Source organism: Scyliorhinus torazame, chromosome 17 (assembly GCF_047496885.1).
Source record: "Scyliorhinus torazame isolate Kashiwa2021f chromosome 17, sScyTor2.1, whole genome shotgun sequence".
NCBI classification, from domain to species: domain Eukaryota; kingdom Metazoa; phylum Chordata; class Chondrichthyes; order Carcharhiniformes; family Scyliorhinidae; genus Scyliorhinus; species Scyliorhinus torazame.
In genome coordinates, this window is record NC_092723.1 from 3,950,497 (window position 1) to 3,976,518 (window position 26,022).

The 26,022-nt window shown below is 48.1% G+C and overlaps 2 protein-coding genes across 2 annotated transcripts in view; one reads left to right on the forward strand and one right to left on the reverse strand.

The window, feature by feature from the left end:
- The window catches only part of LOC140393643 (uncharacterized), a 411,041-nt gene that overhangs the window by 269,225 nt on the left and 115,794 nt on the right, over positions 1 to 26,022 (reverse strand). The gene's annotated exons all lie outside the window — the stretch shown is intronic.
- On the forward strand, positions 929 to 22,790 carry LOC140393609 (acidic mammalian chitinase-like). Its single transcript, XM_072479875.1, has 11 exons — positions 929 to 953; positions 4,505 to 4,534; positions 4,615 to 4,816; positions 10,509 to 10,565; positions 11,153 to 11,303; positions 12,045 to 12,169; positions 14,279 to 14,405; positions 14,521 to 14,703; positions 15,096 to 15,212; positions 17,428 to 17,566; positions 22,495 to 22,790. The coding sequence occupies exons 1-11, from the start codon at positions 929 to 931 to the stop codon at positions 22,788 to 22,790; spliced, it is 1,452 nt and encodes a 483-aa protein (XP_072335976.1).

The window sequence follows — 26,022 nt, forward strand, 5'->3', positions numbered from 1 at the left end:
TGAAGAAGACTCATTTATGCCTACTCTCTGCATCTTGTTTTCCAGCCAACCTATTACCCATGCCAATATGTTACGCTAACACATGAGCTTTTGTTTTCTGCAATATCCTTTGATGTGGTACTTGACCAAATGCTTCCTGGAATTGTAAGCACAGTACATCCACCGATGCACCCACTGGTTCTCCTTAATCCTCAGCACATGTTTCTTCCACAAAGAACTCCAAGAAGTTGGTCAAACATTATTTCCCTTTCCCAAAATCATCTCGACGACCTGATTACCTTCAACTTACCCAAGTGCCCTGTTGCAGCTTACTTAAAATAGCTGCTAACATCTTCCCTGTGACGGATGTTAAGCAATCTGGCCTGCAGTTTCCTGCTTTCTATATCCCCCCGTTTTTGAACAGCGGAGTTATATTTACGATCTTCAAATCCAATAGGACCTTCCCCAAATCCAGAGAGTTCCAGAAAATTAAAACCAATACATCAACTATCTCACCAGCCACTTCAGTTAAGACCACAGGATGAAATCCGTCAGGACCCAAGTGCTTTTGCAATGTGTTGAAACACAGTCAAACATGACGGCAACCAGCAGGAGACTCCTTCCTACCTGGGCTTGATGCATCGAACATTCCCGCTCGACCTGATCCCACATTTAAAGAACTTGGCCCTTCGATCCGCCCCACCAATTTCTGAGCCTGCTTTTAATCCAAGAACATGTTTGGGGTTACAATGATCTGGATGACATTGTCGAGATAAATTGTTCCTTACGAGAAGGTGTAAATAATATAAGATAAGAACGGTTATTTTTCAATGCGACTGATCCCTTTCCAGAGATTAAGTTAATGACTTTCAGAATTATTTACCACTAATGATAAACTCAGTGTATAAAAGAGAGAGTTGATTCTCACTCACAACACACCAGCTGCAAGATGGCAAAGCTTCTACTTGCAACAGGTAAGCCTGTTTGACCATTTCAATACCTCTCATATTGTTATAAAACCATGTTTTATATTGAAAATGATTTTATTTATTGAGGGGTGAACCCAGTGCATAATTTAAAAAAAACTAAACAACAGCATTTGAAAAGTGATTTAAACAGCAGCTCCTAAAGTATCAGAACAGTCATAGAATTTACAGTGCAGAAGGAGGCCATTCGGCCCATCGAGTCTGCACCGGCTCTTGGAAAGAGCACCCTACCCAAGGTCAACACCTCCACCCTATCCCCATAACCCAGTAACCCCACCCAACACTAAGGGCAATTTTGGACACGAAGGGCAATTTATCTTGGCCAATCCACCTAACCTGCACATCTTTGGACTGAGGGAGGAAACCGGAGCACCCAGAGGAAACCCACGCACACACGTGGAGGATGTGCAGACTCCACACAGACAGTGACCCAAGCCGGAATCGAACCTGTGACCCTGGAGCTGTGAAGCAATTGTGCTACCCACAATGCTACTGTGCTGCCCACATTGCTGTACCTTGATAATTAAAAAGCCATCAGTAAGGAGATGGGTTTGTTAAAAGTATCCCACAAGAGGCGATTAATGTAGACAAATGACCCATCTCCTGGACCCAGGGGAAAAGTTTGAAAGGGAGTAAAAGGCACAAACAGACCAGGAGGTCAGGCAGATGGAACTGAGTGGGGAGATATCAGCTGTATTCAGTGGAAATGCGATTATTAAAGTAAATACCTTGCTGAAAACTGACGTGTGACAGCCTGTCTGCTTCCATTGTAACTAATCAGGCCGGCTCGGAGCTGACTGCTGGAAATTCAAGGGAACATTTGAGGTTTTGTCTGGGTAACCGGATTGGTGCAGGAAAGGGGCCCTGATGGAAAACACTGGAAAAGACTGGCTGTAAATGTGGCAGCAAATCACAGTAACTATAAAGCTGTGTGTGTGCCCAATTTAAGCATACAGGGGTCACACAATCCCTCTTGATCTTCACCCAGCTGTGAATGAAGAGTGAACGGTTGTCCACTGGGTTTTAATGCCTTCGTGTTCGCGATGCGACTGTGCCACTACCTTCTGGGTCTATGAAACATCAGCCAGTGACGGCGCCATCTCCCTCTGGGACTGGCCATCTCCCTCTGTGTCTGCACCAAGTCGGCGAACGCCTGGGCAATGCCGTTGCCGCTCTCAGCCATGGCCTGCTGTGCCTGGGCCATGCTGAGCAGCACCACCGCTCTCAGCCATGGCCTGCTGTGCCTGGGCCATGCTGAGCAGCACCTCTGCGATGTCCAGGTGACTCTGGCACATGGAGAGGAAATCCCTGGGCAGGATCTCGCATTCGGCAGCAGTGTCCACATTGTCGGAAACGCCAGCACTTTTCACGACGGCGTGAACGGGCCGCAGGGAGTACCGATTCCGTCCCCTACAGGGGGCCAGCACGGCGCTGGAGCGGTTCACCCCGGCGCGAACTGTGCACCGCGCCAACCCACGCATGCGCGGTGGCCTCCCTCACCGTGCTGGCCCCGACGCAACATGGCCCGGGAGTTCAGGGGCCGGCGCGTAAGGAAATAGGCCCGGGGAGCGGGAGGCCGGCCCGCCGATCGGTGGACCCCGATCGTGGGCCAGGCCCCATCGGAGGCCCCCCCGGGTTCAGAGCCCGAAGCAACCCCCCCCCCCCCCCCCACAGGCCGCCCCCCGACCCTGCGCGGGTGTGGACGGCGCCGGTGGGACTCTGCCTTTTTAGAGCGGCCGCTCGGCCCATCCGGGCTGGAGAATCGGCAGCCCGGCTGCGTAGAGCGGCCCGTGACCAGTGCCAAACGCGCCGGCGCCAAGGCACCGATTCTTCGCTCCGCAGAGAATCGCGAGCCGGCGTCGGGGCGGCGTGGCACTGTTGTGGGGATTCTCCGGCCCGGCACCGGGCTGGGAGAACCCACCCCCTGTCCTGGGCCCCGGCCACCACCTGCACATAACGCCCAGCCGAAACCTTCACCCCCAATGCGGACGCCACCTGTGCTCCTGGGTGGCATGCATGGTGGGCACCACCTCCTGCTCCTGCAGGTGGTTAGACTCCTCCAACTGCGCCTGCAGGTGCTGGATGCTCACTGAAAACACCTCATGTCGTCCCTGGCTCTGTGACTGCATCTCCACAATGAATGGGACTGTCTGTTCCAGATGCCCGAATCCTGTCTGGACGGCAGCTAATCCCTGGGGGGTGGGCCTGCCTTCTGACCGTCCGCCCCCTCGGAAGTTCCTGCTTCCACCTGCTGTACCAGAGCAGCTGTGCGGTGCACACCAGAGAGTGCCCCAGGAGCCTCTTCACTAACATGCCCAACTGAGATGAGTGTCTCTGGATGCTGGAGGGTGTTGGAGGCAGCTGTGACGGGAAATCAGTGTCATCCTCCCACTCCAGCTCCGGGGGGGGGGGGGGGGGGATGTGTTGGAGAGGGGGGCGTGGTGTTGGGGATGGGGGAGCAGGGTGGTGGTGGTGGTGTGTGGATGGTGTGTGGGCGGAGTGAGGGTAGTGTGGTGGTGATGGTGGTGTGGGGGTGAGGGTGGTGTGGGGGTAATGTCTGTGTGGGGTGAGGGTGGGAGTGAGGATGGTGTGCGGGTGAGGGTGGTTTGAGGGTGAGGGGGAGTTTGTGCAGTTCCTTACAGCACTGCTGGCCGGCCTGGATGGTGATGCTCACGGCCCTCACCACATCTGCCATGTCCGCCCAGGCACAGCCACAAATAATCGAATAGCATCAATTATTTGGACATGGATAACGGTGTTGTGACTTTTCTATCACCCTCAGATTTTGCTTATTCCAGTTTGGGGTGTCACAATTCCTGTCAATTATAATATTTACATTTCACGTTAAGGGAAATCTTAGGAGCATTTTAATAATCTCAGGTGTATTTGAAAATCCATTCATCTGTAGAGTTTAATATAGCTGCTTCCTTAAACAAAATCAATTTCACAGCAACTTGAAAGGAACGTAGGGCAGCACGGTGGTTAGCACTGCTGCCTCACGGCGCCGAGGACCCGGGTTCGATCCCGGCCCCGGATCACAGTCCGTGTGGAGGTTACACATTCTCCCCGTGACTGTGTGGGTCTCACTCCACAACCCAAAAAGGTGCGCAGGGTCGGTGGATTGTCCACGTTAAATTGCCCCTCAATTGGAAAAAAAAATTGGATATTCTAAATTTATTAAAAAAGCCTTGAAAAGTGCATTTTCAGCTTTTGCAGTGAATCATAATCCCTACAGAGCAGAAAGAGGCAATTCAGCCCATCCAGTCTGCACTGACCCTATGTAAGAGAACACTGACCAAGACCACTCCCCCGCCCGCCCCCGCAACCACACCTAACCTTTCGACACTAAGGAGCAAATTAGCATGGCCAATCCATCTAACCTGCACATCCTTGGACACCCAAGGTCATAATTGAATCCCGGTCACTGGTGCTGTGAGGCAGCAGTGCTAACCACTGTGCCAACATTCAGCCCGCCTTCTTAAACCTTTCAGCACATTTTGCTGTGAATTTTAACACGTATCCTATATTCTTTATTACAGCGGTGGTCTTGTTGGCATGCCTGGAACTGGGTGAGTCTTGGTGCTTTTTAAGCTATTTTTAATGATATGTAATGAGTAGAAGCTCAGTCCTGATTTTCCTTTCTCCTCAGGCTCTGCCTATAGACTGGTTTGTTACTTTACAAACTGGGCTCAGTACAGACCAGGAGAGGGGAAGTACATGCCCGAGAATGTGGATCCCTGCTTGTGCACACATCTGATCTATTCTTTTGCTGGGATGAAGGACAATCAAATCACCACCACGGAAGTGAACGACGTGACTCTCTACCACTCATTCAATAGCCTTAAAAACAAGTAGGATTATTCTATAAATATTGCTAAGTAGAATTTGAGGTCCTTTTTATATTCTGTTCGACGTTGAATCGTTATGCCAAGTTATACGTAAATATAAGATGACTGACCCAGTCAGGGAGGTGATTTCTGGGTCAAATTGGGTTTTGTTGATTTGTATCCCATTGGCAAAGATGAGTCGATGCCCAGTGGGTCTGACAATGTCTGATACAATCATGATGTCACCGTGTTGTCCCATATAAACAAAAAAACACTTTATATTCATTCAGCATGGTAAATACTCCGAAGATGGTAGGTTGAACTGAGAGTTATATTACTGTTCCTTCACTGCCACTGAATCAAAATTCTGGCATTCTCTTCCTAAGAGCACTGTGGGAGTTCCTGCAACAGATAGATGGCAGCACTTCAAGGTGGATGACCACCATCTTCTTCATTAGGTTCTCCCTGAAGCCAGGTTTCACACCTCAGGGCTGTGACCCCCACCATACGCAGGACAAGGAACCCGCTGGAACACAGATTAAACATGATTGGCTGAATTATGAATGGTCATCCAATCCCAGAGTGGGACTTGAACCGGGATATTCTGGTTTAAAGGCCGGGACACTGCCCACACTGTACCACATCCTACAGCCACTCCTCTACTGCAACCAGAGATAACCAACAAAAGCTGGCCTGACCAAGGCTGAGGCATTTGCAATAATCTACAGCCAGAAGTGCCGAGTGGATGATCCATCTCAGTCTCCTGCGCAGGTCCCCAGCATCACAAGATGCCAGTCGTCAGCCAGTTTTATTCACCCCACATGATATGGCCGGGGCAGCACGGTAGCACAGTGGTTAGCACAGTTGCTTCACAGCTCCAGGATCCCAGGTTCGATTCCCGGCTGGGTCAATGTCTGTGCGGATTCTGCATGTTCTCCCCGTGAGTGCGTGGGTTTCCTCCGGGTGCTCCGGTTTCCTCCCACAGTCCAAAGATGTGCAGGTTAGGTGGATTGACCACGTTAAATTTCCCTTAGTGTCCAAAAAAAAAGGTTGGGTGGGGTTACTGGGTTACGGGGACAGGGTGAAGGTGTGGGCTTGGGTAGGGTGCTCTTTCCAAGGGCCAGTGCAGACTCGATGGACCGAATGGCTTCCTTCTGCACTGTAAATTCTATGATACTTCTATGATATAAAGGAATGTGTGAAAGCACTATATATTGCAAAAGCTATGGGCCATGGGAGCCCACACTGATATAAATAAAGAACTTTGATTGATTTACGATTGTATATACACTCCTGGCTGATCCTTACCGGGTCTCCCGCTGGCCGGTGCCTCGCTGGCTGAACCTTTGTACATTGCTAAATGGAGTTCCACCACCCCTCAGCGGGGAGCTTGTACTCTGCGGGAAATATGGGAAGATAATCATTTCTATCCCATACATCCCATGCACCATGCAGGATACTGCACTAATATGATCCCGGCAATAGTACTGAAGACTTGTGCCCCAGAACTTGCCGCCCCCCTAGCCAAGCTGTTCCAGTACAGCTACAACACTGGCATCTACCTGGAAATGTGAACAATTGCCCAGGTGTCTCCTGTACACAAGAAACAGGACAAATCCAACCCAGCCAATTACTGCCCCATCAGTCTACTCTCCATCATCAGCAAAGTGATGGAAGGAGTCATCAACAGTGTTATCAAGCGGCACTTACTCAGCAATAACCTGCTCACGGACACTCAGTTTGGGTTCCACCAGGGTCACTCAGCTCCTGACCTCATTACAGCCTTGGTTCAAACACGGACAAAAGAGCTGAACTCCCAGAGGTGATGGTGAGAGTGACTGCCCTCGACATCAAGGCAGCATTTGACCGAGTGTGGCATCAAGGAGCCCGAGCTAAACTGGAGTCAACGGGAATCAGGGGAAAACTCTCCGCTGGTTGGAGTCATACCCGGCACAAAGGAAGATGGTTGTGTTGGTTGGAGGTCAATCATCTCAGCTCCAGGACATCTCTGCAGGAGTTCCTCAGGGTAGTGGCCATGACCCAACCAGCTTCAGCTGCTTCATCAATGACCTTCCTTCCAACATAAGGTCAGAAGTGGGGATGTTTGCAGATGACTACACAATGTTCAGCACCATTTGTGACTCGTCAGACACTGAAGCAGTCCACATGCAAATGCAGCAAGACCTGGACAATATCCAGGTTTGGGCTGACAAATGGCAAGTTACATTCGCGCCACACAAGTGCCAGGCGATGACCATCTCTTACAAGAGAGAATCAAACCATCGCCCCTCAACAGTCAATGGCATCACCATTGCTGAATCCCCCACAATCAACATCCTGGGGGTTACCTTGAGCAAGAATTGAACTGGACTAGTCATATAAATACTGTGGCGATCAGGACAGGTCAGAGGCTAGAAATCCTCACATCCTGACTCCTCAAAGCCTGTCCACCATCTACAAAGCACAAGTCAGGAGTGTGATGGAATAGTCGCAACTTACCTGGATGAGTGCAGCTCCAATGGCACACAAAAATCTCAGGACCATCCAGGAAGCAGCCCGTTTGATTGGTAACCCTTCCACAAACATTCACTCCTTCTACCACCGATGCAAAGTGGCAGCTGTGTGTACCATCTACAATATGCACTGCAGAAACTCACGAATGCTCCTTAGGCAGCACTTTCCAAACCTACGACCATCTCCATTTAGAAGGACAAGGGCAGCAGATACCTGGGAACCCCACCACCTGGAGAGTTATATCTGGGGGAAAGGCAACTATGATGCGATGAGGCAAGACTTAGGATGCATCGGATGGAGAGGAAAACTGCAGGGGATGGGCACAATGGAAATGTGGAGCTCGTTAAAGGAACAGCTACTGCGTGTCCTTGATAAGTATGTACCTGTCAGGCAGGGAGGAAGTGGTCGAGCGAGGGAACCGTGGTTTACTAAAGCAGTCAAAATACTTGTCAAGAGGAAGAAGGCGGCTTATGTAAAGATGAGACATGAAGGTTCAGTTAGGGCACTCGAGAGTTACAAGTTAGCTAGGAAGGACCTATAGAGAGAGCTAAGAAGAGCCAGGAGGGGACATGAGAAGCCTTTGGCAGGTAGGATCAAGGATAACCCTAAAGCTTTCTATGGATATGTCAGGAATAAAAGAATGACTAGGGTAAGAGTAGGGCTAGTCAAGGACAGTAGTGGGAAGTTGTGCTTGGAGTCCGAGGAGATAGGAGAGGTGCTAAATGCATATTTTTCGTCAGTATTCACACAGGAAAAAGACAATGTTGCTGAGGAGAATACTGAGATTCAGGCTACTAGACTAGAAGGGCTTGAGGTTCATAAGGAGGAGGTGTTAGCAATTCTGGAAAGTGTGAAAATAGATAAGTCCCCTGGGCCGGATGGGATTTATCCGAGGATTCTCTGGGAATCTAGGGAGGAGATTGTTGAGCCTTTGGCTTTGATCTTTAAGTCATCTTTGTCTACAGGAATAGTGCCAGAAGACTGGAGGATAGCAAATGTTGTCCCCTTGTTCAAGAAGGGGAGTAGAGACAACTCAGGTAACTATAGACCAGTGAGCCTTACTTCTGTTGTGGGCAAAATCCTGGAAAGGTTTATAAGAGATAGGATGTATAATCATCTGGAAAGGAATAATTTGATTAGAGATAGTCAACACGGTTTTTTGAAGGGTAGGTCATGCCTCACAAATCTTATTGAGTTCTTTGAGAAGGTGACCAAACAGGTGGATGAGGGTAAAACAGTTGATGTGGTGTATATGGATTTCAGTAAAGCGTTTGATAAGTTTCCCCACGGTAGGCTACTGCAGAAAATACGGAGGCATGGAATTCAGGATGATTTAGCAGTTTGGATCAGAAATTGGCTCGCTGGAAGAAGACACAGGGTGGTGGTTGATGGGAAATGTTCAGACTGGAGTCCAGTTACTAGTGGTGTACCACAAGGATCTGTTTTGGGGCCACTGCTGTTTGTCAGTTTTATAAATGACCTGGAGGAGGGTGTAGAAGGATGGGTGAGTAAATTTGCAGACGACACTAAAGACACTAAATGGAGATGGTCGTAGGTTTGGAAGGTGCTGCCTAAGGAGCATTCGTGAGTTCCTGCAGTGCATCTTGTAGATGGTACACACAGCTGCTACTGTGCATCGGTGGTAGAAGGAGTGCATGTTTGTGGAAGGGTTACCAATCAAACGGGCTGCTTCCTGGATGGTCCTGAGATTTTTGTGTGCCATTGGAGCTGCACTCATCCAGGCAAGTGGCGACTATTCCACCACACTCCTGACTTGTGCTTTGTAGATGGTGGACGGACTTTGAGGAGTCAGGATGTGAGGATTTCTAACCTCTGACCTGTCCTGGTAGCCATGGTGGACAGTGCGGAAGAATGTTACAAGTTACAGAGGGACATAGATAAGCTGCAGCGCTGGGCTGAGAGGTGGCAAATGGAGTTTAATGCAGAAAAGTGTGAGGTGATTCATTTTGGAAAGGGTAACAGGAAGACAGAGTACTGGGCTAATGGTAAGATTCTTGGCAGTGTGGATGAGCAGAGAGATCTCAGTGTCCATGTACATAGATCCCTGAAAGTTGCCACTCAGGTTGAGAGAGTTGTTAAGAAGGCGTACGGTGTGTTAGCTTTTATTGTTGGAGGGATTGAGTTTCGGAGCCATGAAGTCATGTTGCAGCTGTACAAAACTCTGGTGCGGCCGCATTTGGAGTATTGCGTGCAATTCTGGTCGCCGCATTATAGGAAGGATGTGGAAGCATTGGAAAGGGTGCAGAGGAGATTTACCAGAATGTTGCCTGGTATGGAGGGAAAACCTTATGAGGAAAGGCTGAGGGACTTGTGGCTGTTTTCGTTAGAGAGAAGGTTAAGAGGTGACTTAATTGAGGCATACAAGATGATCAGAGGATTGGATAGGGTGGACAGTGAGAGCCTTTTTCCTCGGATGGTGATGTCTAGCACGAGGTGACAAAGCTTTAAATTGAGGGGAGATAGATATAGGACAGATGTCAGAGGTAGGTACTTTACTCAGGGAGTAGTAAGGGCGTGAAATGCCCTGCCTGCAACAGTAGTGGACTCGCCAACACTAAGGGCATTCAAATGGTAATTGGATAGACATATGGACGATAAGGGAATAGTGTTGATGGGCTTTAGAGTGGTTTCACAGGTCGGCGCAACATTGAGGGCCGAAGGGCCTGTACTGCGCTGTAATGTTCTATGTTCTAAGTCACTCACCACCCTGACTTGGAAATATATCGCAGTTTCATCACTGTCGCTGGGGCAACAGCCTGGAACTCCCTCCCTAACAGCTCTGTGGGTGTACCTACACCTCATGGTTCAAACAGGCAGCTACCCACCATCTTCTCCAGGGCAATTAGGGATGGACAATAAAGTCTGGCCTGGTCAGTAAAGCCCCCATCCCGAAAAATTAATTGAAAAAAATGCCCCCATTCCATGAAGGAATGAAATAAAGAGATCATATTATTTTTTGTGGGACATTCCCGCATGAACCTTCTCCTCTTTGTGTGGTGATCCTGTTGTGAAATGTCTGGTCTGTGCTGAGGTATTTCTGGTCAATTAAAATTTAGAACCAAAAGGGGAAAGCGGTAAAATATTAGAACAATCATGATTTTCAGCACTTGGTGTTGTGTTAGTAAATGCATTTACTTATATTCCTCATTCTGAAAGAACAATTTCTTCATTCCTCCAACAGAAATGGAAACCTTAAAACACTTCTGTCCATTGGAGGCTGGAAGTTTGGAACTCAGAAGTAAGATGAAATATTTATTGTAGTTTTGGGTGAAATGTGCTTCTTTTGCTCGTGTTCAGAATGTCAAATAATCTGGGGTTGAAGAGATAGATTTGGAAATGATTACTCTGTAGTTTTTGCTAAGTATATAGATGGTATTTTTGTAAATTATAATTGTTTTCCTTGCATATGGGTGGCACAGTGGTTAGCACTGCTGTCTCACAGCGCCAGGGCCCGGGTTCGATTCCGGCCTCGAGTGACTGTGTGGAGTTTACATCTTCTCCCCGTGTCTGCGTGGGTTTCCTCCGGATGCTCCGGTTTTCTCCCACAGTCCAAAGATGTGCAAGTTATGTGGATTGGTCCTTAGTGTCCAGCGATGTGCAGGTTAGCTGGGTTATGGGGAAAGGGCAGGGCATTGGGCCTGGGTGGGGCACTCTTTCAGAGGGTTGGTGCAGACTCGATGGGACAAATGGTCTCCTTCTATATTGTAGGTATTCTATGACATTTTGAAATTATAAAAAATTCAATGTTTTTAAAGTTTCAGATGGTAATTGCTGCAACCAAAATACTCCAGTTGTGACTTTGTCTAATGTTCTCCTCGCCTCCAGATTCTCCGCTATGGCTTCCTCTTCAGGAACTCGACAAATTTTCATCACGTCTGTGATTAGCTTCCTGCGCGGTTACGGGTTTGATGGTTTGGATATTGACTGGGAATACCCTGAGGGAGGCAGCAAACATCTCTTCACTCTGTTGGTAAAGGTAGGAGCAAATGTATTTCACAGAATGCCTCGTCTTGCAGCTGGAATAAAGCGCCTTTCAACTCTTCTAGAAAACTTATATTTTGTTTCAAGGTCCTCACTAAGGACACAGAACATAGGAGCATAGGCCTATTGAGAGCTCTTAGCCTGTTTCACCAGCCAGTGAGATCGTAACTGATCTGCAACTGAGCCAACAGAAAACACTGGACAATCTCAGCAGGTCTGATACCCTCCGTGGAGAGAGAAGGGAGCTAACGTCTCGAGTCTGGGTCACTTTATGTCAAAGCCATCCAGACTGCAAATGTTAGCTCCTTTCTCTCTCCACAGAGACTGTCAGACCTGCTGAGGTTGTCCAGCATTTTCTGTTTTTGTTTCAGATTCCAGCATCTGCAGTAATTTGCTTTTAGCTAATCAATTTACTCAGTTTTAAATGACAATTTCACAGGATTTGTGAAGCAGGAAAATAGAATATTCAAATGTAAAGCATATGAATTTACACAATGAAAGTAATTGGATAGAATCCTCATTAATCACTGTCCTGGCGACTGTGCAGTAAGAGCTGTCAATCTGGACTCCATTTAAACCTGGTCCTACCTCTGACTTTACCCTTAGATTAGATACAATATTGTGCGACACTTGGTCATGGATACGTTATATGAAACTGGACAATTCTTTAGTCTGTGTTTGAAACCCTCCATTTGGTGAGGATCTGTCAATAAGAGAAACGTTATTAATTTTCTAGGAAATGCTGGCTGCCTTTGAAGCTGAGGCGAAAAGCTCTGGAAAATCTCGACTGCTGATCTCAGCTGCAGTTTCTGCTGCACCGGGTTTTGTAACTGAACGATATGAGGTCCCTCAGCTTGGACAGTAAGTACCATGCTAGTTGCACAGGACTCTCTATGCAGAGAATTGTTTTGTGTTCCCTTGCTAGTTCAGCTAGTTTAACTAGTTAGCAGCTGAGCCATCCAGACCTGCAAAGTCCTCCATTCAATCTCCAGTTGGCGTTGAGTTGACTGAATCCAGCTGAGGCAATGTTAGAGGTGCTAAGATTGTTCTTGGTATTTCCATTCTGTCCTGTAACCTCGAACATAAAGTGCAACCATCGTGTCATCATGTGAGGAATGAACATAGAACATACAGTGCAGAAGGAGGCCATTTGGCCCATCGAATCTGCACCGACCCACTTAAGCCCTCACTTCCACCCTATCTCCGTAACCCAATAACCCCTCTTAACCTTTTTTTTGGTTACTAAGGGCAATTTATCATGGCCAATCCACCTAACCTGCACATCTTTGGACTGTGGGAGGAAACCGGAGAACCCGGAGGAAACCCTCGCAGACATGGGGAGAACGTGCAGACTCCGCACAGACAGTGACCCAAGACGGGAATCGAATCTGGGACCTTGGTGCTGTGAAGCCACAGTGCTATCCACTTGTGCTACCATGCTGCCCCAGATAGAATTGGGCTCTGTTTGCAATCTCTACTCAGCTAACTGCCTCTCAGAGTTCAGTGTCAAAGGTACACATCAGTAATGATTCGTTTATTGGGCAGAGCCTGTAGAATTGAATTTTGCCAAGAGATAGCGAATCGTATAAAAGACCCTTTTCGAACTCTGCCTATTCTTAAAGCAGAGTGACAGAGGAAGGTGAATGCAGGGAGAGAGGGACAGAGGCGGCAAGGTGAAAGAGGGAGAGGCAGCTCAGGGGAGGTGATGAGAGAGAGATGTTGAATTTATTTACTCGAATGTGAGTTTAGCTTCTTGCAGTGTTTTGGGTTTGATAGTTTGGTTATAGGCTGGGAGCGTCGCAGTTATTCTGCATTCACAACTTCAGTAATGTTCAGAAAGTTGGACAAATGTGTCTTTTCTTCAATGAACAGTAAAGTATGAAAAGCAGAAGGTGAATAATAGAAGAAAGAAATTGAATGATGTGCCATCTTTCACTGCTTCAGTATTTCGGAGCTCTGTAGATACGGCTGCAGTTTCTGTAAACGCAGCAACCGACAAACTCCCACCAAATCCCCAGAAACAGCAATGAGAGCATCACCAGATGTACTGAGATTCTTTTTACCTGTTTTGATTGAGTGATAAATGCTGTTTCTAAACAAGAAGGAATTGTTACTCTTTTCTTTTTGTAAAAGGGATACTTCTAAGTTAAAAAATGAATGCCCATGCATTAAGATCCGCACTTATCAATCATCTTTTGTCTATCACGTTGTGACTTTATTTTCTGGTTTGGATCTCTGAATGTACAGTTGTTTCTCACCAGTTGGATTGTGATGTAAAAATGATAGCTTCTGCTGCACTTTGCTCTGTGGAGACTATGGGCTGGATCCTCCATTCTTGAGGCTATGTCCGGAGCATGGTTCTAGTCTTACGACCAAAATGTCAGTGCCGCCCCAACACCGATGCTCCTCCGCTCGAGACAGCCGCGCAAAAGGAGAATCCAGTCCTATATTTCCTACATCCATTCTGGTCCCTGCTGCATTCCGGAGACCTGGAAATAGTGGGGACAGTGTAATAGAGAGGCACGTGGTCGACCCTGAGTGTCAATGGTTCCATCCATTGATCCAGAATGATTCTCTTTAGGTTTGACAATGGGTGAATGAGTCTGTTTAGGAATTTAAACAAAGCTCTTGGTTGTACCAGATAAGCGCTGGCCATTTCAAAACTTGCTTGGAAACCGTGTTGGGCAGGCTCCCGGCCAGAGGTGCCCAGGATGGTTCATTAGCTTCCAATTATTCCAACAGTATCAGATCATTCTCATTGGTCTTTTATCTCAATGAGTCAGTGACTGTGGATGTGATTTTCTGGTCTGTTACACAGGATGTGACAACTTAGCCAAGAATTCATTAATGTCCATTGGGACCGGATGGTGCCAGTGATAGTCGGGGTCAGAAAATTAGTTTAATGAGTTGGATAATTACCATTTATTTTAGTGAACAAGATATCTGTGTAACCCATCTCTTCTCACACAGAATCTTGGACTTTTTCAACGTGATGACATACGATTTCTTTGGACCGTGGAATAGTGTCACTGGAGAAAATAGTCCTCTCTATCCTCTCCCCAATTTCAGACACTACACCAACCTTTACTTTAATGTGGTAAGTGTTCATGAAAATAGAATCCAATCATATTCATTATATCACATTGGTAACTGTTATCCACCAGATGGTTGCGAAGCCCTTCTAGCAGAAACTTTCATGCTTCGTTCTGTAGAACTATACAATGATACATTGGAAAGAAGAGGGAGCTCCTGCAGAGAAACTGAATGTCGGATTTGCTACCTATGGCCATACCTTCAAACTGATCTCATCCAGCCATGGAGTTAGAGCCTTTACAGAAGGTGCTGGAGCAGCTGGGGAGTACACCAAACAGGCTGGAATCCTGTCCTATTATGAGGTACTGATACCGAAGCAGCTTCTTTATTCCATGACATCTTATATTCAGTAATACTAACCACGCAAGTACTGAATTCTACACCCCAACCAATCTAGCTTTTGTTAGGAAAATAAAGGTAGATTTGTGGGAATAAACATCAAAAAAAAATTGTAGTTTTAAGTGGGTTTAATTTAATGTTTCTGTGCCTGGAATTGTAAAACCTACAATTAGATTTGTGCTGGACAAAGATGTTTGTATGTGTGGGGGCTGCTGCTTAGAGAGGACTACAGCTGAATAGCACATTAAAGAAAGTGAAGTGAGAATGGTTCTCAGTGTACATGGAGAGCATCACAAACCACTGACCATTTGTATCCACTGATGGTTTGAATCCTAATGTCTCACTCTTCTCACAGATCTGCTTATTTTTGAAAAGCGGCACTTCTGCATGGGATGCTCCACAGATGGTTCCATATGCTTATAAAGGGAGGGAATGGGTTGGATATGACAACGTGAAAAGCTTTGCAGTCAAGGTAACTTCGATGTTCTACATTTTCTATTTGGTGGTTTGATGGAATATTTGTTTTAATTTCCAGCTAGTCTGTCGCATTCAGCATTAGAATCTTGATGTTATATCATAGAATTTACAGAGCAGGAGGAGGCCATTTGGCCCATCGAGTCTGCACCGGCCCTTGGAAAGAGCACCTCACTTAAGCCCACACCGCCACCCTATCCCCATAACCCAGTAACACCATCTTAGCTGAGAGCAATTTATCACTGCCAATCCACCTAACCTGCACATCTTTGGACTGTGGGAGAAAACCGGAGCACCCGGAGGAAACCCAAGCACACACGGGGAGAACGTGCAGACTCCGCACAGACAGTTACCCAAGCCGGAGATCGAACCTGGGACCTTGGAGCTGTGAAGCAACAGTGCTAAACCACTGTGCTACCGTGCCGCCCCATCAATTAATTAGCTGGGACATTACAGCATTAGAAATACGATTGTTGGAGCATGTGTCTTGGATGGGATATCTTTTTTGTTGCGTTTTAACCATTTTTATTCCTGATTCTGCCTCTTACGTAAGAGTGTTGGGAAGGTTCATATTTCTGTCAACTCACCTCTTTGTGGCAAGCTACAGTCAATGACAGAAACACAGACATTTTCTGAAATTACTCACTTCACAGATACCTACACAGCAACATCAATGATATTTGGAATATCAGTTTTATATTTGCCATTATAGTAAATATTTCCGTGTCTTCTGGCCTATGACAAAAGTCAAATGAAGCTGTATTGAAACAAAGCTACCAGAGTTGGTAATTGTTTTTAAATTGGAAGCTGCTTTTTGTAATAAATTATGTCGCCGATGATTTTGAGCCAGTGTCAGCCAGTGTCAGCATAAATAGGGGCATGGGGCCCAAAATCCAGCAACAGTGGTCCCAACAGTGGCCAGCATACTGGACCAAAACCCCAATATTTTATTCTATTTTAATACTGTGCGGAAAGACAATTGTCAATCCAACTTAAAAGTCTGCAGGGCATAGAGTAGTACTTGCTTTACAGAACAGGTTCTGGCTCTTGTTAGAACCCTTTCAGACTCTGGCTGAATGTCTTCAAATAGCTGCTTGTCTGGGTTGTTTCAGCCTCTTCCTTGTCTTCGGAAAAGACCCTCTGCTTTAAAATATTATCACTCGTTTTTTTTAAACTCTCCTGCTGGGAACGGAAATTGCCTTTATTTGTGTTCTAACAAAAACAAGGGTTGCCAAACTAGACATCACTTCCAAAAGCCTTTCTCCAAAAACTCTATCCCTCAAATGCTTTCTAACTGTCTCTCTGCGTTCCTCGGCTCCATCTAGCAATTAACACATCTCCCCAAGCTAAAAAACACATGAACATTTCCAGGGACTGAAAACACATCGACTCCCCAAGAACTTCCTCAGGCAAACCACCAAAAACATATTTCTTCATCAATTTTCACCTGTTGGCTGCTAAAACTACCCAGGCCCTGTAAAACAGAATTCTTTATAAAAACAACATGACCATTGCAGTCAAACACATTCCGACCCCAGGCTTTTAACACTTAAATTGCCCAATACTGAGAATCCAATGTTCCTACAATCCTCCATTTGTCACACCGGAGCGATCTAATTTCCCGGGTTTTCACACCCCTCGCCCGTGACGTAATGATGGGACCACATTTCAATAGATTTTAATAAATTTAAGTGTAATTATAGGGCTTCGCCATACTATGTTCCCCCTCACTGAATATTCATATATTTATAACAGGTTTCTATAGCCCAAGCCAACATGTGTTTATATACAGCTCTCAACCTGTCTTGCTGAATTCAATGACTTAGGCACATATAACCCAGGTCCCTCTCCTCCTGCTCCCCTATTGATGATGGACCCTTTATTTACCATTGTCCCTCCATGTTCCTCCAATTAAAGTGAATTATTTCACATTTCTCTGCATTGATCCTCACCTACCACCTGTCTCCCCCATTCCCCCAACTTGCCTGTGGCCTTTCGAAGTCCTGCACTATCGGCCTCACAGTTCACAATGCTTTCAACTTTTGCACCTTCCACCAACTTTGAAAGTGTGTCCTGTACACCAAGGCCTAGGTTATTAATGAGGAAAGACAAGGGTCCCAACACTGACCCCCGGGCAGCATAAATTATATTTGGGATAGAATTTCTTGCAAAACAAGGATTTGTGAGTTAAAAATGTCAACAATGTCTTTCAGGCTGAGTGGCTGAAAAAGAACAACTTTGGAGGAGCTATGGTGTGGACCCTCGCTATGGATGATTTCTCTGGTTCTTTCTGCAACCAAGGGCCGTATCCTCTCGTTAATGCGCTGCACACTGGACTTGGAATTTCATCCGGTAAATGTCAGGATTCTTTATACTTGGAGCTGATTAATCGTTTCTGTCACAAAGTCAGCATGGACAGCAACTAATAATTAATATAACGGAGAAATGATTTGCTTTATCTAAACCTTTTTCAATTTCAACATTGTCAGTGTTAGAGAAATCTGATTAATAGATTGTTAAGCGTCTACAAATAAAGTACCTAAAACAAGATGAGGCGCATTGTTTAAACATTGAAACATGTTAATGTTTTGTTATAACCAAGGTTGCATTGGGTAAATTGATTCCTCTCTCTGTCTCATTCCTTAATTGGTTATAATGACTTTTGGATTGAAAAGGGGGGATAATTACCAACTTTTCTTTTTTTTTCTTTTTTTTAGTTTGAACAAAATTTTTTTTTTTATTCTACATTTTCACATTTTCCTTCAAACATTTACACCCCACCCACAAACTGTAAATGGTAACAAATACAAAATCAATCCCCTTAACAATACCAATGATCCCATCCTCCCACCACCCCAAACAACATCCCACCTGTCAATATATGCATCCAATAAAACAAACCCTCCCACGGTGGAAACAAAAAGCAAAGGAGAAAAAGAAAAATGAGTCCGGGACCGCCCATGGTCACCATTGACCTATAGAGTCCACTCCCCCCTCCCCCCCCTACACTCAACGCCATCCAGCCTCTGAAAGAGTACCGTACATGATACACAAGAGTTGTACACCCGCCCCCCCCCCGCCCCCCCCCCCCCCCAAGTCTCCAGCTCCTCCCGTCCACTGCCTCTTGTAAAACTCCTCCTCCCAACCTCGGTTCCTTCCCCCCAACTTTCCACCCCGGCTAGACCACTCGGACCCTGTTCTGCCAGGCTCCAATGGCCGCAGCCCCTCCCCCCACCTCACTCCCATTCACTGGCCGGCTTAAACCGGCCAGCATGGAGGCCCCCTCCCAGGTCCCTTTCCCCCTTGCCCTTTTAGCACACACACCCTACACCCTAAAGAGCCCTCATTTCGAGTGAATGTCCCATCCCTTCCCTTGTCCAAATATATACAACACTGGCTCCTTTAGCCCATACACCCGCATGCAGTGAAACAAAAAAGAAGAAAATACAGTCATGAGGTTACATCGGCACATGGCCATTTCTCAATTTGTCAGTTCTACCACAGTCCTTCTGCCTTCGCAAACTCCTCCGCTGCTTCCGCCGCTCCAAAATAAAAGTCCCCGAGCTTATAAGTCACCCTCAGCTTCGCTGGATATACAATGCCGCACCGCACCTTGCTAATGTACAGTGCCCTCTTCACCCGGTTGAAGGCAGCCCGCCTCCTTGCCAGCTCCACCGTAAAGTCCTGGTATACACGTAAACCAGCTCCAGCCCACTGCACCACCCGCTTCTGCTTGGCCCAGCTCAGGACCTTCTCCTTCACACTGTACCTACGGAAGCACAGAGTCACTGCCCTTGGCGGCTCACTCGCCTTTGGTACAGGCCTCCACGACCGATGAGCCCGATCCAGTTCATATCGGGAGGGATCCTCCCCCTCCCCCAATAGTTTTGCCAGCATCGTGGCAAAATACTCAGTCGGCTTCGGTCCTTCAACTCCTTTGGGCAGCCCCACAATCCTCAAATTCTGTCGCCTGGATCTGTTTTCCAGGTCTTCCATTTTTCCTCGCAGATCCTTGTTAATGTCCATCACCTTCCGCATCTCCTTCCCCATCAAGGCAAGTTGATCACCGTGCTGCAATACCGTCTCCTCCACTTCCTTCAGCGCCTCCCCTTGCTCTCGCACTTCCGCCACGGCGCTCGCCACCGCCTTCGTCACCGGGGAAACTGCCTCCTCCACCAGCACATTCAAAACCTCTCTCATCTCCTTCCTCATTGTCTCCATGTATTTTGTAAACTGCCTTTCGAATTCCGCAGCCATCACCGTAGTTATTTCTTCAGCCGTAAGCAATGCGGCCTCCCCTGGTGCTCCAGCCTCCATTTTCTTTACTGACCCCGCGGTGACCTTTCCACTCCCCGACGGACTTTCAGCCGCTTTTTTCACGGCCGTTGTTTTGCTGGTCTTCGACATTCCCCTCCTCTGTGCTGTCTCCCGACTTTTACTGCCTTCGCTGGCCCTAGGACCGGGCGTTAACCCCCGACAATGCCGTTCCCGAATGGGAGCTCTCCAACGCGCGGCTACCTCCTGCCCGCCATCACCGGAAGTCCGATAATTGTTAATTTAATATGTATCTAACTGTATGTAACTTGGTGCAAGAAATATGCCAGCCAGGTTCCTTAAGTTAACAAGTAAAAAGTCAGCTTTATTTCCAAAACTCACTAAGGTAAAGATGCAGAAATTACAAACAAGGGGCGAAATTCTCCGACCCAGCAATCGCCGGGGGCTGGCGCGAATCCCGCTCCCGCCGGTTGCCGAAGTCTCCGGCACCGGATATTCAGCGGGGGCGGGAATCGCGCCGCGTCGGTTGGCGGGCCCCCCCGCTCGATTCTCCGGCCCGGATGGGCCGAAGTCCCGCCGCTAAAATGCCTGTCCCGCCGGCGTAAATTAAACCACCTACCTTACCGGCGAGACAAGGCGGCGCGGGCGGGCTCCGGGATCCTGGGAGGGGGGGGGGGGGCGTGGGGCGAACTGGCTCCGGGGGGTGCCCCCACGGTGGCCTGGCCCGCGATCGGGGCCCACCGATCCGCGGGCGGGCCTGTGCCGTGGGGGCACTCTTTCCCTTCCGCCTCCGCCACGGCCTCCACCATGGTGGAGGCGGAAGAAACTCCCTCCACTGCGCATGCGCGAGAATGCTGTCAGCGGCCGCTAACGCTCCCGCGCATGCGCCGCCCGGAGATATAATTTCCGCGCATGCGCGCCCGGAGATGTCATTTCCGCGCCAGCTGGCGGGGCACCAAAGGCCTTTTCCGCCAGCTGGGGCACAATGTTGGGGCTCGGCCCCCAAAGATGCGGAGCATTCCGCACCTTTGGTGCGGCGCGATGCCCGTCTGATTTGCGCCATTTTGGGCGGCAGTCGGCGGACATCGCGCCGTTTCCGGAGAATTTCGCCCAAGAGGTTTAAAATTAACAAATATGTCCACTCACTAATGAAAAGCAATATGCATTGTAGTAATAGGGTTGTAAGGGTTAATGTGTGGGACTGCATAAACAGCACTGCCCATACTGATGATGCAAGAGACACGTAACCATGGTTGAGAATGAGAATGCTCCTAGCTTCCGGAAAGTAACACCCAGATCTAAATGTTATTCAGTTAAACCCAATAAAACAGTTATTGTTTAGACATGCTAATATCCCAGCAATCATTCCTCAGCGAGAAGCTTGCCATAAACAGGTCCAGGCAGCGGGCGGCAGAGGGGGGCCATCTGTCCGGATTGCCTACCCCCCTTGGCAAGTTTTTTACGCAGAGGGTAGTGGGTGCCTGGAACTCACTACCGGAGGAGGTAGTGGAGGCAGGGACGATAGGGACATTTAAGGGGCATCTTGACAAATATATGAATAGGATGGGAATAGAAGGATACGGACCCAGGAAGTGTAGAAGATTGTAGTTTAGTCGGGCAGTATGGTCGGCACGGGCTTGGAGGGCCGAAGGGCCTGTTCCTGTGCTGTACATTTCTTTGTTCTTTGTTCTTTGTTCTTTTTGCGGCTGTCTTCGCAGCCGGGTGTCCCTCGAGAGGGAACCTGTGGTGTCCATGGCCAGAGTCGAGGCCTTCCGTGCTCGGTGGGCACCGATTGGTCAGCTTTACCGACCCCGGTTTTCACATTTTGATTGAATGTTTTTTTATGTTTACATTCCTCTTTGTTCTTTTTGGGCTGTGCTCCTAAACATTAGGAGCAGCCCCTTTTAAATTATCCCTCAGTTAATTTCTGTTCTTCTATTTAGTTGATTGGCCTTAAAATACAACATAATTTCTCAGCCAGTCCAATATACAACACACACAATCCAGCAAACTCCATCCCCAGCCCAGGACAAGCAGGCAATACGGTTCAGCATAATCATCAATACTTGGTCAAATAATGAGTAGGGGCAGTGAAAAAGATCATGGCGGTGACCAGGTGCTTGTTTGCAGCTGAAGGGTTCTGGTCCACAATAACTGCTGCTTCTTGGTGTTTTTTCCTCCTGGATTCTGTGGTTTTGATTCAGAATTCTCCTTTTAAAACATGGTTTGCAGCAATAGTATCTTCTGGTGGGATTTTCAAATGACAGGCAGCTGAGACTTGATGAATGATTTTTTTTCTCTTCGGAAGAGTGATGGGGTATGGCACTTGGCCCAGACATGTCTCTCTTTGACTATGCAAAATTCAATATCTTTTCACCCAGCGTTGGATTATGTGACCTCAGTCTGAGATCTCCAGGTCTCCAAAAGAAATAACTTGTGTCCTTTATAAAGGCAGTTCAGTAGCTGCTGTAAGTCAGTGTCCTTTGCTGAGGAAACGAAACCTTTTCAAAAAGATTTAATACACATGAATGTCCAACGGATGCAATTATAAATTAATATTTTACACAACATGTCTTCATAACATTCAAAACTATTAACAGACTACGAATCTGTATTGGTTGCTGCATCCAGTGTGTATTGATAGTTAAATAAATTGATGATGCACTTTGTACTATTGTGTCAGGTAAAAGGATAACGTTTTGTAATGCAAATTTATCAAGTTTTTTAAAAATCAGACAGTTTTCACGAACATCTGCCACAAATTTTGTGTAACTTGACTTAAAATAAACCTATAATTAAATCACACTTCAAAATTTTCACTCCAGAACAAAGACTCCAGATTTGACAAGGATTCCTCAGTGACTTTGATTGAACTGAATTTTCAAGAATTGATTTCCACTGGAAGATTTTCAATGCAGCAACAGCCTTTGGCTTTACAAAGTTTATCTTTGGTTGCTGCTAATTTTGAAGCAAGAAATGAGTTTGTGAATTTTATTTCCTTCCAGCTTGTGTTCCATCTAAAACGACACTGAAGCCAGCTGTCCCTCCGACTCAGGCTCCTAGTGGTGGTGGTGGTGGTGGAGGCGGTGGTGGAGGTGGAGGAGGTGGTGGTGGTGGCAGCGGTGGTGGTGGAGGTGGAGGTGGTGGCAGCGGGTTCTGCGCTGGCAAAGCTAACGGTACCTACCCTGATCCAAAAGACAAGAGCAAGTTTTATCAATGTGCCAATGGAAGAACCTACTTGGAAAGTTGTGCTTCTGGATTAGTCTTTGATTCTTCCTGTGAATGTTGCAACTGGGCGTAATGAGAAAGCAGAAGGTAGGCTTGCTTAATAACCCAAATAACAATTCAAAACAGGTATTCTGTGGAAAACAGTAATATTGAGGTTGTGTAAAATACCAATGTAGACCATTATGATTTCCAACCAAACCCCAACATGTGGCTAGGGTACTGGACTGACAATATTTTATTTTATTTGAAAGATTGTGTGGAAAGGTCGATTTGCTCCAGGAGTGATTGTGTGAAGAAATCGCGCTGTGTTATTTCAAAACAAAGCCTATTACAACGACAATATTAAACTTTTTATCTTCAAACCCAACAGGAACCACTTACACGCAACCTTAAAACTACTGTTCAATTTCCCATTAAATAACAAGAAAATACAGGGTGCAATTTGACAGAAATGATAGCGAGCCCCGCGTTGAGCACGTTTAACCATGTGTACCCCGGTGCTGGCAGCACTGGGAAAGACCCTGCTATCTAATGGGACTTGGTTTTATTTTGTGGCCTTGGTGGGGAACGTCCTGCCAAGGCCGCACTTGGTCTAATTTCCTGCTGAGGAGCTCCGCTCACCAAGCCCCCCCCCAATCACCTATAAGGCAGTCATCGAGACCCCATACCATACCTAATAAGGGAAGGGCATTCAGACCCAATCTCAAGCATGGGCACAATGCTATGCAGGCACCTTGGAACTGCCAGGCTGGCAGGGGCACTACCAGGGTGCTACGCTGGCACTGCCAAGGTGATGCCCAGATGGCACTGCCAGGGTGCTCTGAGCCCAAACACCCAGGTCCCCCCGATCCACTGGGAGACTCCCCCCAAGTGCTGGTGCACCTGGCCCTGTTAGTGGATAGCAGTGCTAACCAGCGTTCGTCGGGTCTCTGAGGCAAAGGGATTCAATCCCAACACCTTGAGTAGATCAGGTGAGTGCATCTTAAAGTGAGACTAGATGCTCCTTTTAATATACATATTTGCCAAATACAAATCCCATCCATTGTGGCGTGATCCAGGTTGAGGCATCTTGTGAGATCCCGTTAGATCCTGCGAGGCGCGGCGAGCTGAACAAGTCCCCGATGAGGCTTCTCCGGGATCTACCAGCTGTATCATGTCCTGATTCTGGTGGGGTGTGGCCGGTAGATCGCACCCACACATACTGCTTTCAATCCTGCTTAAACAAGCAAGGTCTAAAGTCATACTTTCATTACAAAGCAAGTCCTGGCTCTTGAGAACCCCTTTAGACTTTAGTTGAATGTATTCAAATAGCTCCTTCAACGTGAGTTTGTGCAGTCTTTTTCTTGTTCCAGGAAAGGTGTTCTCTGTTTGAAATATTATCACTTTTGAAGCTATCTCACTGTGAAAGAAAACTGCCTCTCTGGTCACACACGAAAAACAAGGGTTTGTCAGGTCAGAGATCAGGCTTAACTTCCAAAAACTTTTTCTCCCAAAAACCCTGCGTGGGGTTCTCCGTCCCGCCAGCCTCGTTTTTCGGCGAGGCGCGCTCCCACCGGCAGCGGGATTCTCTGTTCCCTCAGCCGGCCAATGGGATTTTCCAATATGATCACCCCCAGGTCATCGGGAAACCTGCGGGCGCCGATGCGCTGCCGGTGAAGTGGAGGATCCCGCCGATGGAGAATCCCGCAATCTGTCTCTCTAACAGCTTTCTCCAAAATGCCTGTCTCCACATCTTCTCAAAATGTGTCCCTCTCCTTCTGAGCTTCACCCCAGCACTGACACCATCTCCTCAAGATAAAAAAAATCAGTGGCCGCGATCGAACGGAAACGTTTCTCAATGTGGTAGCGAGCGGGAACAGCTGGGTGTTTCCCGCCGGCTGACCCGGTGAGGCCGTCACCGGTGTCTAACGTTAATTAGGGTACTTAATGATGCCCCACCTACTTCAGGCTGGAAACGGCTGTCCCGCCGTAGGTGAGTATCCACCGGCCCCCATCAGTTGACCGGTCACACGTGAGTTGTGATCCTTCCCTTCCACTGACCACATGGCTTTCTCCTGCAGGATCTCTGCCGGTGAGATGCCGCACATGTCCCCGCTCAAGCCCTGGAATGACCCTGAGGCGTTGAGGTTCAGGGCTGCGGTGACTTTATGGCCAGCGGGAACGGGTAGCCTCCTCCTCCACGTGGAGCCAGGTCCACAAGGACATGGCACAGACGCTGCACCATCACCTTGTTGAGGCGCACACAGCACGTGCTGTGTGACATGTGTTTGAACGACCAGCGATACCTGTACAGCTTGGGCCATCACCGTCCTCCCGCTCGGGGTCCCTCCCTGTCCTGGTGGGCGGCTGGGTCCTCAGGGTGTGGGGCGGGACGCTGCACACGGGCCTTCGCCCCGAGCCTCTGTCGACGCTGCTGTCGCTGCCTACTCGCCACCTGGCCACCTGGCCTGCCAACACAAACAGCGAGGGCAGCTTCTGCAGGGTCCACATCATCACCCAATACTGTGATATCTGTAAGGAGTTGGAGAGAGTGAGAGACTGACAATCAGTTATGGCTTCCACCCGGGACCTACTTCTCCCCCAAGTTTCCCCACCCTCACACCCCCTGCCATCCCTCATGGTGCCATCCAATATGCCCATCACACGAACTCCTGGCCGCAGACAGGTGCCCTGGGCACAGGGCCCCAGACCCTGTACTCCAGACACTTGCTGATAACATTACCTGGACTGGCACTGGTTCCCTCCCTGGTCCACACACACACCCACCAGAGATGTAGCTGGCAATACGCCCAACTTTGATTGGGATGCTAGGCAGTAACACTCACCTGTGACATGGCACGTCTACCCACAGGGATCCACTTGGGAGATGTGAGGTGTTCACATTACTAGAATTACCAATTCCCTTTTACCAATAGCCTTCAGCTGTGCTGCCAGAGGCTGCCGCAGTCAGTGGGAGTTAAAGTGACCTTCACCATATTACCACAGACGGGGCTCTGTCCTGGGGTTATTCGGTGGGACAGACAGGCAAGCAGCAGCCAGGGCTGCCCCCGTTATGGGTATAGATGATCCGGGGAGGGCGGGGGGGGGGGGGTGACACACAGGCGCTGGATCACTTGCGTCCCCAGCCCAGCGGCGATCCCTGCTGATGGAGGCTGATGGAGGCTGACCCCCCCCCCCCCCCCCCCCCCCCCCCCCCCAGGCCCGCTTCCCTCCCCACCGGAGCACTGGGCAGCAGCCCCCGGGCCCATTTCTCAAGATGACTACTCACCTCCTCCAGTCCCCACAGCAGCCGGTTCGCTGGCTTC